Below are 13733 nucleotides of genomic sequence, written 5' to 3' on the forward strand. Positions count from 1 at the left end.
TCTAATTTCTTCAGGGCCAAGGCCTCTTTTCCTGAGTAACGGAATCTTCCTCCCGTGAGAGACCATGTGAGAAACATATCCGGTACTCTCAACACCTGGGCTCAAATTCATAAAGCTGTTAAGCAGAGAACACTTCTTCTTATCAAATTTCTTTGCTAGGCAAAAAAATGAGTGGGCACCAGTTGCAACAATGTAAAACTTAATGGAATTGGCTGGTAACTAGTCTCTGTTAAAGACAGTGAACACTTTTGGTAATTGTCAAAGACCAGTCTTCTCACTTGGTGTACCTCAACATTTGCACAAAATAACAAACCTGTGAAAATTTGAAGTCAATTGGTCGTCGAAGATGCGAGATTACTATGAAAGTTGTCACACAAAGTTGTGTGCTTTCAGATGCTTGATTTTGAGACCTCAAATTTTAAATCGGAGGTCTTGATATCAAATTCCTGGAAAATTACTTCTTTCTCGAAAACTACGTCACTTCAGAGGGAGCCGTTTCTCACAATGTTTTATACTATCAACCTCTCCCCATTACTCTTATACCATGTAAGGTTTCATGCTAATAATTATTTTGAGTAGTTACCAATAGTGTCCACTGCCATTAAGCAAGATTTGTTGTTGTGCTTGGCAAGTTTCTTTGCTTACAGGCTTTATGACATTAGGCCCTGTTCCTGATTGAACAAGACAGTCAGATATTTTGTAGATGGTTGTGTCAGCTTCCTAAGAGTCAGGGTAAACTTTTACTCTTGGTTGAACCTTACTCCAAGTCACTGTCTCCTCCTGATTCCTCAGCATCCTGCTCCACTACCTCCGCATCCATCTCTTCCATTTCATCAACCTGAATCTCCGGCCCTAGTTGTGGGTCCAAGGCTGGGTTCAGAGTCACCCCAGCTCCGTTGACATTTGCAATATCCATGGGTACCGACGTCGGTACAAGCCCCTGGGTCGCCAGGAACGGCGAGTAGTACATCCCCGCCGTACTGGGCAGCAAGAAAGGGGAAATCCCCGCCAGGGAGGCCGGCGTGGTCATGGCAATAACGGGCTGATCAGCTGAGAGGATTTTTCTTGGTGCAATGTTCTTCCGTTTCTTGGACTTTTCCTTAACGTGGCCCTTCTGATTTGTTGCCGGTTGCAGCCCGGCAAGGCTCGCTATGGGCGCCACGCCTATCGGGAGGTTACCCAACCCTAGGGTTGGATACCCAGACAGGGCAAGGCCTCCCAGTGAGCCTGCGCCAATCTGCATGGAGACTTTGTTGCTGAGATCGGCGGAGGTTGCGAGGTGGTTCGGAGAGAATGGTTGGGTGGATTGTGCAGGGAGTACTGCGGTGTAGACGGCAGGCTGGATTGCAGGGGAGGTTGTCTTGGCCATTTGGGGCATGATGCGATTGTACTGATCGGCTGGAAGGTAACCCTGGGGAGGCGAGAAGATTAAGAACACATGATCAACATGAACAAGGGGAATTCACATTTAAACTTAAATCATACATAATCCTACAAAGTAACTGCTCTAAGCCTACCAACCAATAATCCCATAGCATCTAAAAGCATTTAATATCAGTATATTGTGTTATTATTGAGTTCTTTAGAATCACTTAACAACTTGGACATTCGATGTTTGTTCAGTATAACAGTACCCAGCAGGGTGGATATGTGCGCATTACAAGTCTTATTATTATTATTATTATTATTATTATTATTATTATTATTATTATTATTATTATTATTATTATTATTATTATTATTATTATTATTATTATTATTATTATTATTATTATTATTATTATTATTATTATTATTATTATTATTATTATTATTATTATGCAATACATCAAAACCTACTAGAACACAGGTTTAACTCTTTCAAATCGGTGACTGGAGACCAACAAACTGTCAGGTAGTAAATGCACCAACACTGTACACACATGTAGACAGTTAGTTCTGTGAACATTTCAAAGGTCTGTACACAGTTTAGTTTGAAACTAAATGGGACATAAACAAATCGCTATAACTGCAGCTTTATACGGTGTATAATGATACAGGTGACTTAGACCAATTCAAATTTTTATCAAACAGTGTGACTAAATTTTGTTAACAATGTAAAGTTTCCAAGCCGTGACAAGAACCAACCTTGATTTTAACCACCTCTGCCCACTCTGATGCCACATAGTAGCCTGGGTGTTTATGCAACCAATCTGCTAGGTTCTTCAGCATCGGGACCAGCTTGGCCGACAGCTTACGGCCAGACTCCTTCTCTACGATCCCGACCCTCTCCTCACCGGTCACCTTAGTCAGGTCTAGCTTAGCCGGATTCCTGAGACGTCTACGTTTGGGTTTGGCGTCTGCTGCATTACCTTGGGGATTCTCCTGGGAATCCTATACAATGAGACGAAGAAGGCACAACATTGTTTTTTAAGTGTCTCAGTTTACAATCAAGTAAAGATACAATTTAGGATTTTTTTCCTATCTATTTAGGCCATGCTTTTAACCTATAACCTTACTTTGCGTAAAAATGATTATGCCTTTTATCATAAATCTCTTTATTGAAGGGGTATACTACTTTCTGACCATGGAGTGGGTAACTCTTTGATGTCGCTAGCGACTGGTTTAAATTCCTCAAAAAAGCAGTGAAGTGTTGGGAAAAGATCGGCGCACGGAGACCCAGTTTTCATAATGGGAAAGAGAACTCCAGAGGGTGCTATTATGTCTCATTTTTTTTGCAGTTTGCAAAAATCAAATATTATTGAATAAGTCTATCTGATCAATTTGTCACTTTAATAAATAGTGCATAATAGGGTTTAAATAAGTGAAAGGTATCAGATGTGAAAAAAAAACAGGGAAAAAAATCAAAGAATATAATAAAAAAAAAAAAATAAAAAAAAATAAAAAAAAATCAAAGATCAGAAAATTTCATAAAAAACAATGAGACGAGAAAATCTAGGAAGGACCTTACCTCCAAGGCTGTTGGATTTCCAGCAGAGTTAACCCTAGCACCAAGAGCTGAATGTGAATGACTTTGAATGATGAAGTCTGTATTGGCAGAGAGCCACATCATCAGGTCCTTCTTGAGCGGTGCCGCCGGCCCCGATAACTTCTCACCTGTCTTACGGTTGATCACTGGCACGTGGTCGTCTGTATGAAAAAAGAAAGAGAAAAAAAAAGGATTGAAATATTGGCTCAGATTAGTCTTAATAGTTGACTTGAAACTTTGTTTTTGAAAAAATAAAACACCCCAAAACAAAATAACGACATACTAGCACATTAACTTCATACAGTGATTTCAGTATTTTTTTGCGCAAAAAAGGAGAAAAACGCTGATCAGCTGAAAAATTGCAAGCATGTCACAACTTACCGTCTTTAAAGTTGGCTAGATTCAAATGGCGTGCTTTCCTCTTTTTTTTCACAGCACCTGTTTGCATTTGTTCACCCTGGAAAAATTGAAGGGACAATATTTTGATATAGTGCAAACAAAATCAGTCTTACAACATGTTTGATTATCTTCCTACCTAGAGTGGTAGACCTACATATATTAGAGAGTAACTATTTATTGTAAGCCTAATCTGATATTAATGAGCTAAATGGTTAAACGACAGTATAGAGATGTGATTCAATTACAGTAACAAGGCATGAAATGGAGGAATAATCCTCAAGACCAGAGGGCCTGTTGCTCAAAACGTTTACTAGCTCAGTACTTGTTTTACTTGACCAGAATAAAACTTCCTAACATGTATACTGTATGAGTAAAAACCAAAATGAACATACATTTAACCGTTTTTATTTAAACAAGAACTAAGAAATGTAAGAGACCATTACCTAAGAACATACTGAGTGCATTTACTATTAAGTATACTTCATTACTAAATATTAGTATTTTATCAGACTCGACTCAACTTCTACATTTGAACATGATATAACACGGGACAGAGTGAGATACTATTATTCATTTGAAAAACACAAGACTTGTCCTACCAGACTTGTCGGGTCAAGAGCTTACATACTGGCCCAACATAAAAACTGCCAGCCTTGGGTCCAGTGTACAATTTCAGCCCTGCAATCAGCATTTTTTTGGTTTTGAAAACTGATAAATGTTGAAGTGTTTTTTTTCTGCTTTCCATGCAGTATTTTACATAGAAACTAGAACAGGTGGACGGACAGACGAACAGAAATTGGTTATTACATAGGTCTCACACTTGCTTCACAGCTCCCCCCAAAAAAGGAAATCTTCCAATCATATGTTATTATTTTACTTCTATCAACAAATTCAATAAAAATAAGACTAAAGATACACACAAAAGAGAATTACAAAACAGACATTAAATAAGAAGACTAGATTGTAGAAGAAAATGTAAAAGTCTGTCAATAAAGATATTTCCAAAAAGTTGAGACAAGGCAAATATTATGTCATTCTGTACAGTTAGTTCTGTACACAGTTAGGAAGAACATCATAAATTAACAGCACCCTCCTGACAGACATCCTTACCTCGCCTCTCATCGCTGCTCCCATCCCGTGCATCGTCTTCATCTTGACCTTCAAGTAAGCCTTCTTCTTCTTCCTCCTCATCTCCTCTACCGAGGGTCTCCTGTTGGGGTCTACAGCCCTGCCGTGGCTGCCGGGTCTCCCCTCGGCTCCACCCTCCGGCTGGGCGTCCGGGTCCTGGTAGCGCGATGACCCTTGGGAGAGATCTAGGGGTGATTCCAAGCTACCACCCTTGCCTTGCATGGATGGGTGATGGGGGTCTGTGTTTGGGACACAAAGCAGTAAAATGATTAAACTTAGGATTAACCCTCCTACTGACTGACCATTTAACATCATCCATCATAATCCTGAGGTAACCCCAGAAAACAGAGATATATAAACAAAACCTTGAGGCTAACCTCGAGTAACCATCTGTTTAAATTTGCTTTCCTCTATTATTGGCCAGGGTTTTATGGATGCCCCTTCATATTTACCTTTCTCCCCGCCAAGATCCACTCTCCGTTTCCTCTTGCGCTTTCTCTGGTGGACCAGGGCCAGCAATCCATCCGCCATCCCAGCGTAATTATGCTCGGGGGGTACAATGTTAGGGTCCCACAGGGCTTCAGGCCCCCCTGGATGGGCGTAGTCCTTGTGGTCTGAGTCGTAGGGGTGCTTGAGAAGGGCGGCTTGCTGGGCGTGGTGATTCTGACGGCGGCCCGGCCAACAGTTCTTCAGGACGCAGTGGCAGATGTTCTCCAGACGGTGGACGATAACTCGGTCCTGGGATTTTATGGAAAATTAATAGTACGCCTCTCTTGATATTTATGCATGACATCATATTTCTTACCCCAAATGAGGCTATGGGCGCACGTCCCCCATCACTTGCAGTGGCTGCGCCCATCGCCTCGTTTTGGTTATAGAGGAATATATATACATGTGTTCTTGTATATGGTGAAACAAGCTTAAACTGAGACCAAAGGAAAGCAATGTAGTGAGAGGCACTTGTGATTTGCATAGAAGTTCACAACATGCACCTTTAACCTCATTGACCCGAACCCAATTTCAAAAAGCCTATAAGCACACAATCTTGCTTAGCACAGAATAGTATTGCTCAGCAGAAACAGGTAACCAACCCACATCAATTAAGTTTGTATTGTTGTGGCTGGTGCTCGACTCAATTTTTGGTTAACAAAGACATTTTTCTTGGAGTATTTTCTGCTCGACACTTTTATGAAATTGGGCCCTGAGCTAAGTAGGTGTTTTCATGAAACTTTCGAGAAAAGTAAAACATAAAAACCCAAGCCTACCTTAGGCCACTTCATAAGAAATGCATACGTCATATTGGTAGCTACTGACGATGAATCGGGAAACTCTGACCCCTGGCCCTGGCTAGACTCTTCCCCAGCCGCATGATGCGTCGGACTGGCACAGTCCATATCCTCTTCCTCTCTGACATCCAAGGCACGACTGCTGCTCGGGAGACTAGTTCTTTCCTGCTCAAAGCTCGAGTCAAGGATATTTCTGGACGGAGCAGAGTCCGGCTCGTCTTCGGCATAGTCTGGTTTCTCTTTCACACTGCTTGACACAGCCTGCCCACAGTCTGGTTCCTCTACTGTTTCACGGTCTGGTTCGTCTTCCTGATCTAACATAGTACTGCAGTCTCCAGTATCCTGACACTCGTTTTCATCCTGAGCCATTGAAACGTCTTGCGAGTCGCCCATCGTCATCGACGGACTCTCCTTGAAGCTCCTTTCCTGAGATAAATATTCATTTGCGCTATCCTCGATCCCCGATTCATCAGACTCCATCTGCTTTCCAGAGTCCCCCGCACCCTCACGGTTTCCTCCAGATTTTCCCGGTGAACTGGAGACGCTCTCCCTATCGTTCACATCCTCCCTCCTCTCTTCACTAGTTCTTAACTCATCATCCTCTGGGCGAGGAGTCGTGCTCTTAGTTCTGTCCCCTTCTTGGGAAGAGGGTAGGCCAGGGCCTCCCGAGGGGACCTTTACGGGTGGAGGGAGGGGGACGGGTACGGGTACCATGAGTGGGTACTTCTCCTTGAGATCCTTGAAAGACAGATCGGGGTCGACCAGCATCTGCTGCTGTGACTCCATGCGATTGATTCCATATCTGTGAACAATCAGATAGTTTTTATAAAGTTGGTGAAAAGTAAACCCAAAGATCCTCGACATTAATCTTACAGTGGGTTGACAGCAGTTTTATAATTTTACTCATCTACTATGTGTCTACAAGATCGCAAACCTCACCCCATGCCAAGATTAGGGTTGACTCTAATTAACTCCCTGCACTTTGGTGGCATTTCAACCTTTTTGCAACCCCTGGGTTTACATTCTACAGAGCTTTTAGAAACAGTGTCCTCAGCACTTTAAATATGGAGAAATTAACAGCAGATTTTCTTCATCAGCCTGACTGCAAAAGTTCAACTTCACATAGAAGTCAGAAATTCCTCATCTCTGATAATGCAAACAAGCTTAGTTTTTAGAAATGAACATTCTGTGTTTACATACCTGGCGACACCAATGAGCAGATCCCGGTCATGAACTCCGACCTCCCACCAATCGGGTAGCTCCAGGCTCTTCCTGCAGTGGCGCATGCGTATCTCCATCTCTGGATGAGGGCAGGCTTCATTGCGCACCTTAAGGAGGAGGTCGATGCGGTGAAGTACCTTGTTGGCCCGCTCCTCCGAGATCTCTTCGATGGTGAAGTCTGGAAGGGGCATCGAGCCTGGGGGTTCCCAAATACAACGCACAGCAGAAAGGGAGAAAAAAGGTTTTAGATAATCAATTTGAAAGTTGGAGCATACATTGAAAAAAGGTGTCTGGGAATATCAACACAAACTGAATGCCATAAACAAGAAAACAAAATGGAACAGATGCAGAAACTATTTTTTTTCTTCAAAAACATGCATGATATTTGGTCCTTGTAAAAAAAATGGTAGGAACTTTTTTTTATCAATAACAAGAGTGACCTACAAATGTACACAAGGCGTAGGCTTTAAAAGACCGTACAGGCAAATTTAATTACAGCTTTCCTGACTTGTCCAAGGCCAACCACATTCAAAGTAAGAACAAATTAAAGTATCAACCTTTTTTCTTTAAATATTGCTGCATGCATTATATTTTTACATTGCTCACACCGATGAGAAATATGTTTTGCTTAATTGGTGCCCCCCCCCCCCCACACCCTGAAAAAAAAAATGTCACAGACATACTACCCGAGTGGGAAACAAGTTGGTAAAATTTGTTCAAAGGAAAATTTTGAAAGAAACTGGACCCACCAAACTCCTGAGGTATCTCTTCTTCTCTCTTGCATTTCCTGAGACACATCGCTCTGAAGTGTTGATAGTACTCTAGCAGCCGATGGTCGTACTTCCGTTCCAACTTGGCCACCTTGCGGAAGTTGGACCAGTCGTATTTACCTGTCATCGCGTCCTGTTCCACACCGAATGTGGCCAGGACGCGATAGAAATCGGCTTCCTCGCGCCGCGACCATCTGCGGATGAATCAAGAGATGGGGGAGAGTTACAGGAAGTCATGTTGGCAGCAGTTAAATTAAGGTCTTGTGGCTGTAAAATAAATGGCCCTTCCATGAAAAGAGTTGTTCCAAAATGGTGTTCCAAAATATTAACTGTTGTGTACAAAACCTGTCAAGTACGAATCAAGTCAAAAATACTACAGCAAGTTTGATTTTTAAAAATTTCAAGAAGAGGACAAATATATATTCATATAAACCATTAGATTTAACTTCAACCAAATATTAAGAACAATAATTACAAAGATTCTATTTAAATCAAGAAACTATCTTCAACCATAACATGACCATGTAACATGAAGCAGTGTACAGGCAACCAATTCAAGTAAACATCCAATCTTAAATTCATATTGATATATTCTCATAATTTTATTGGGGGAGGAAACACACTGGCAGGAGAATGTATCTTGATTGACCTGCATTTGCACAGAATTCAATCAATCAATCGAAAGGTCATTTACAGAGCGCCAAAAGCAACGGTTTGTTCTAAGGCCCTTCGGCAAAGTTGAACAAATAGTAAGCCTGCTGGAACAGGTTGCCTCCAGGTTGCCTGTTAAACTTGCGTCGAGTGACAAAGCATGTAAGCTTACATCTTGTTTTAGTACAAGCGCAAATCAATCTCAGAAAAACCTTTGACAATGATGCCCAAGTTTGTCAAATTAATTAGGTCCTAACAAGACCGAGTAATATTATGCAGTTAAACGAAGTGCTGAGGATGAAGGGTACTTACTTCTGTGCATTCTCTTGTTTCTTAAGTTGTCTTTGTCTCAACTGCTCTTCAAATCTGACTTGCTTCACCATCTCACGCTGTCGAGGAAAGCACATACACAAATAACACTCATTAATTATGTGTAACAGGACAATCAGTCGGTTCACCGTGCAACTTGAACAGGCTAAATATAAATCAATCAAAAGCAGGAACTACCATGCAGTGGATTCTGAAAGATTTCAGTAGTGATGGGTACAGGCAAAAGTGACAGAATCAAGGTAATTAATCCAGGGGTGAATTTCACAAAGAGTTATGACTAGTCTTATCTCGAGTTAAGACTTTAGGATTTACCCTTTTCAATAGCTCTTAGGACTAGTCCTAAGTTATGGCTATCTTGTGACACCGACCCCTGGATTGAGTTTTAACCTACCCCGGATTGAGTTTTAACCAACCCAAGATTGAGTTTTAACCTACCCCGGATTGAGTTTTAACCTACCCAGGATTGAGTTTTAACCTACTCAGGATTGATTTTTAACCTACCCAGGATTGAGTTTTAACCTACCCAGGATTGAGTTTTACCCTACCCAGGATTGAGTTTTAACCTACCCAGGATTGAGTTTTAACCTACCCGTGCTCTCTTGGCTTGCTTCTGCTGTTGTCTTTTATGGTTCCGCTGATATGCCGCTACAAGTCGCCTGAGTCGGGTGTTCACATCAGGCGCCAGTGGGAACGGCAGCTTACCGGGTATAACTACCAATAAAATATGTAAAGAGAATGAGTCCTGACTGGAGATAATATATAAGGGGAGGTAGTGCTTTCTGCTCTACCAGCTAGGCTTCGAATTGAAGATACCCAAGCCTACATTCGTATGGATTGTGAAAGGGGTAACCCTGTTTCAGCCCTAGGAGTAGGTGGTAATGGCCTCTGGAAAAAATAATTGTAGCCCACACCTTGAAGTGGCCTTCAGGCCTTGTGTCAGGCAACTTGCATTAAAAAAAAAACCAAAACCCCCCCCCAAAAGCACATAAAAATACTTGGCTCAATTGCCATCTGGGGCTGCAGGGCCCAATTTCATAGAGCTGCTTAACGGTAAGCAATCTTTTGTGCTTACTGTAGCAGAAATATTTGCCAAGGTGTAAATATATTTCACAGGTTAGCAAGAAAATTTGGCGGCCAGCTTGCACGTTCACCATGGAATTGCATTGTGATGCCATTCATTTTCGTGCGGTAAGCAACGGAAGGTGGGAATGCCTTTTAGTTTTAGTTTGCTTGCGGTTAGCAGCGATATAAAAAAAAAATCGTACAGTAAGCACAAAATCGATTGTTAAGCAGCTCTATAGAATTGGGCCAATTGGAATCTTCAATCCCTGATTCATCAGACTCCAGCTGCTTCCTAACCCCAGCTGTACAGCTGTAGACGCAGCATCAATACAATGTGAAAAGCCTGTCCAATTTCACGGCTCTGAATCGACGCTTGACAAAGCAGGGAATTATGTCATTACGTGAAGCGTATTTCACAGTTAGCTGGGAGTTTTGGCTTGTATGCATTGTGTCCTCCACATTACTAGGCATTCTTCACTTACACAGCTAGCGTAGAAATAAGGTGTTTGCCCAGTTAGCCCAGAATGGTGAACTTGGCGGTAAGCAGAGCCATGAAGTTTGACCCAGATCAACTGATGGGTAAGCTCAAAATTTCATTGGGGTGTCATGGCCGAGTGGTTAAGAGCATCAAAAATCAAGTTCTTGTGGCTATGTCATCTGGGTGTGGGTTCGAATCCCAGTCATGACGCTTGTGTCCTTGCTTCTCTTCACACAGGGGTCATTTGGCATGTACCATTTGTGGCTGGTATCCTGCTTATTTTTGCTTAGTGTAAATTTGTTAAGCAACATTTTCTGTGAATCTGGGCCCTGATTGACTCTTGATCAGAATTGCAGAACATTTCAACAATGAGTGTTATACTCTCAGCTAGTTGTGTGTTTGTTTGTTTATCATCATATCAAGAGACAGGTTCATATTAGTGTGCAAGATGGTTCTTGCGATTGATTTAGCTTAGTGCGCTACATACTTGGCAGCACAGGCTGTATACTCCCCAAGGGGATGAGATGATTTAGGAATTAAATAAAAGGCCTAGTGACCAGGAGCAATAAAGTCTACAAGTGTCACTATGTGACGGATTTTAAGGGTCATATAAGAAGCCACTATTATTAAGGCTTGGAGTTGCCAAGCCAATACAAGGGGGTAAAAAATTGGGTGTTAAAAAAAAAAGGAAAACAAAAAGGAAAACAAACCCAAAAGACTAACCAATGGAAATAAAAAGTCGGCCTGATAAGCAGAGATTTCACAGGCCCGATTATTACTACATATAAAACATGATTATTAAAATAAAGCATATGTTCCTACCAGGCATGGTTGTTGGTTCCGGCTCCGACTTGAGTTTCATAGGAGCAGGTGAAGAGGTCCGGATACTAGAAGGTGACAAAGACCCTTCCTGTAAACCAATCAAAATACAAGACGTCACTAACATATCAAAGGAGAAACAAAACGTCACTAACATATCCCTGTAAGTACAGAATCCTGCGTTAAGCAGTGCCATGATATTGGGCACTATAGCTGCTTAAGCACTAAGAAGTCACTAAGTACAAAACAAGTTGGCTTTATACAAGAATAAGATTACCAGCCATAATATGGCATGTACCATTTGTTGCTGGTATCCTGCTAATTTTTGCTCAGCGTAAATTTGGTTAAGCAAGACTTTCTATGATTCTGGGCCCCATTTGACTCTTGATCAGAATTGCAGAACATTTTCATCAGCGAGTTGTTATACACTCAGCTAGTTGTGTGTTTGTTTGTTTATCATCATATCAAGAGACAGGGTCATATTAGTATGTCAGGTCATGCCCGAATTGACGGCTACGGCTACTGCTACGGCTAGATATCCACACCACCATGTGTTGAAGTATAGGACATACTTAGCAATAGTCATAGCCAATTGATAGCCATATTTGCCAAATCTGGTATGGCCTTAATCTTTACGATGCTGTCCATTTTTAGCAAACTGCCTAGCAGATTTTTTATGATAAGCATACTGCTGAAAATTTGCTAAGCAGATTTCTAAAAAACCTGCTCAGCAGTTTTTTTCCTTTTTTTAAATACTGTTAAGCATGTTAAGTGCCCGTCTTAAGTCCTAAGATTAATCTTAAGTTGGGAAGAGTTTGGTGAAATCGATGGCAGGAACATATTTCATAGATGGACGCTTTTTAGAACTGTCATTGATTATTATTATTAAAAAGTCTATAGCAAACTGAAAAATGATTTTTTTGAAAATGTATGTGTACAAACCTCCAGGTAGTCCTTGAGATCTCTAATGTTGGGTTTCATGTCTAGATCAGCACCCTCCCCCTTCAGCTCAGTCTCCATCGATTCTACATCCAGTTGACTGCATCAAGAAACAACACAATGAACCTGGTAAGTAAGAGCATTCAGCCGCCGGACCTCGCTAACCGGGACAGCCTCTTGACCTATCGCTATCAGTGTCAGCTTAAAATCTGCTAAAAATCACTGGATTCAGGCCTGCAGTTCCCTACACTGGTGTAGTTTTCCAAACGTCCGAGCATCAATCTTAAAAAAAGACCCGATACCTCTCGGAAAAATTTGACCATTTTTTTCATGTCATCCAAAACACCTCAAGTTGGAAGTCAACAACCCCCGGTCACAACCCCCTGGGCACAATTTTTACACTTCATCCCTTTTCTTAGGCTGTCAAATCTGTCTATAATGGTTAATTTTGAGGGCTGACAAAATATTAATGAGGCCAACGCTCTGTTTTCTTCTATATTTAGTGGTCAGCATCCACAGCATTCAGAAAGTCATGTGGTTTAGGTGTGTGATCAGATTGATATATTGAGAAGAATTTCAACTCATTGAGCTCCAGCGTGGCGTCCGTTAAGACGCCACGTGAGCCCTCAGTATTAGCATGACATATCTCATCATTTCACACACCGTCCATCACTAGTTCAGCATAACTGACAATAAGTCTTGTTTTCACGATTGTTTCAAAATTAGTGTAATGGTGAGTTACATTATAAAATCTACAAAAAACACAGCAATAAGTGAGGGCAACTTTACCAGAGAAAATAGAATTAGCTGTTGCAAACAACTAACCAACCAAATGGACCGATGGTATACATGCAAAAAATAGTTACTGGCCAGACGTTTCGACCCTAGCAGAGTCTTTCTCGAAGACTAATTGACAACACAACATACATGAACAGGTAACTAAGTGAAACATAAGCAGTGAAGTGTAAATACATGAATGGCATCTTTACCTGTCGTCATTGTCTCCATTCTCCCGAGCTATCTCTCTTTTAGTAGGGGCTCCACATCTACCCAGGAAGCAAAGGGTTGAATCTGTCCGCATGGCTGCATATCTCTCATAACCTGTGACGATTGAACAACATAAAATAATACAAATTATAGACAGAGTTCTCCCCACACACAATCTAGCGTATCGGGATTATAAGCGCACTTTGCATACCGATTTTCGCAGATGCAAAAAAATAATATAATAATTATACAAATTCTTTTTAGAAATAATTTATGAAAAATTATAAAAAAACCATACAGGATGCTCCAAGACAAACATTCAAGTTGAAAACATTCCCAAGACCTCGTTTCAATTCAGCTTGCTTCAACCCAAACATCACAAAAATTGGGTCTAGAATGCCACCCCCCCCCCAGTTTTTTAAAAACCTTTGGAGAACCCTGACAAACTATTTCACCAATTACTGACAAAGTTTCAGACAGAGTATCAATGGCCACTTATTTGTCTCCTGTCAACTACTTACATCTAAAATCTAAGGAAAAAAAGAGTTAATTACTGGTCCTTTCTTTGATCAGAATTGCAGAACAAAGCATCAATGAGTGATATACACTCAGACAATTAATGTGATTGTTATTTCATCATCACATCAAGAGAAAGGAGTACAATAAAACAATAAAAAACATTTTTTTTTATAAAT

The 13733-nt window shown here is 41.1% G+C and overlaps 1 protein-coding gene and 1 non-coding gene across 4 annotated transcripts in view; both read right to left on the minus strand.

Moving 5' to 3' along the window:
* Positions 1-580: 580 nt before the first annotated feature.
* Positions 581-13733, minus strand: part of LOC117289595 (chromodomain-helicase-DNA-binding protein 8-like) — a 43893-nt gene continuing 30740 nt past the window's right edge. For all 3 annotated transcript variants that reach the window (XM_033770792.1, XM_033770793.1, XM_033770794.1), the window contains exons 27-40: positions 13041-13152; positions 12055-12151; positions 11116-11203; positions 9343-9464; positions 8736-8812; positions 7752-7966; positions 6982-7198; positions 5761-6583; positions 4948-5233; positions 4478-4734; positions 3350-3425; positions 2951-3129; positions 2128-2373; positions 581-1411 (exon numbers count right to left, since the gene is read on the minus strand). In XM_033770792.1, coding sequence (XP_033626683.1) covers positions 758-1411; positions 2128-2373; positions 2951-3129; positions 3350-3425; positions 4478-4734; positions 4948-5233; positions 5761-6583; positions 6982-7198; positions 7752-7966; positions 8736-8812; positions 9343-9464; positions 11116-11203; positions 12055-12151; positions 13041-13152 — 3449 coding nt within the window. In that variant the 3' untranslated portion in view covers positions 581-757. The remainder of the gene's footprint in view (positions 1412-2127; positions 2374-2950; positions 3130-3349; positions 3426-4477; positions 4735-4947; positions 5234-5760; positions 6584-6981; positions 7199-7751; positions 7967-8735; positions 8813-9342; positions 9465-11115; positions 11204-12054; positions 12152-13040; positions 13153-13733) is intronic.
* LOC117289783 lies at positions 12598-12710 on the minus strand. Its single transcript, XR_004518988.1, has one exon. It is a non-coding gene; the product is annotated as a small nucleolar RNA U6-53/MBII-28 (small nucleolar RNA).

This window comes from Asterias rubens, chromosome 4 (genome assembly GCF_902459465.1).
Source record: "Asterias rubens chromosome 4, eAstRub1.3, whole genome shotgun sequence".
NCBI classification, from domain to species: Eukaryota; Metazoa; Echinodermata; class Asteroidea; order Forcipulatida; family Asteriidae; genus Asterias; species Asterias rubens.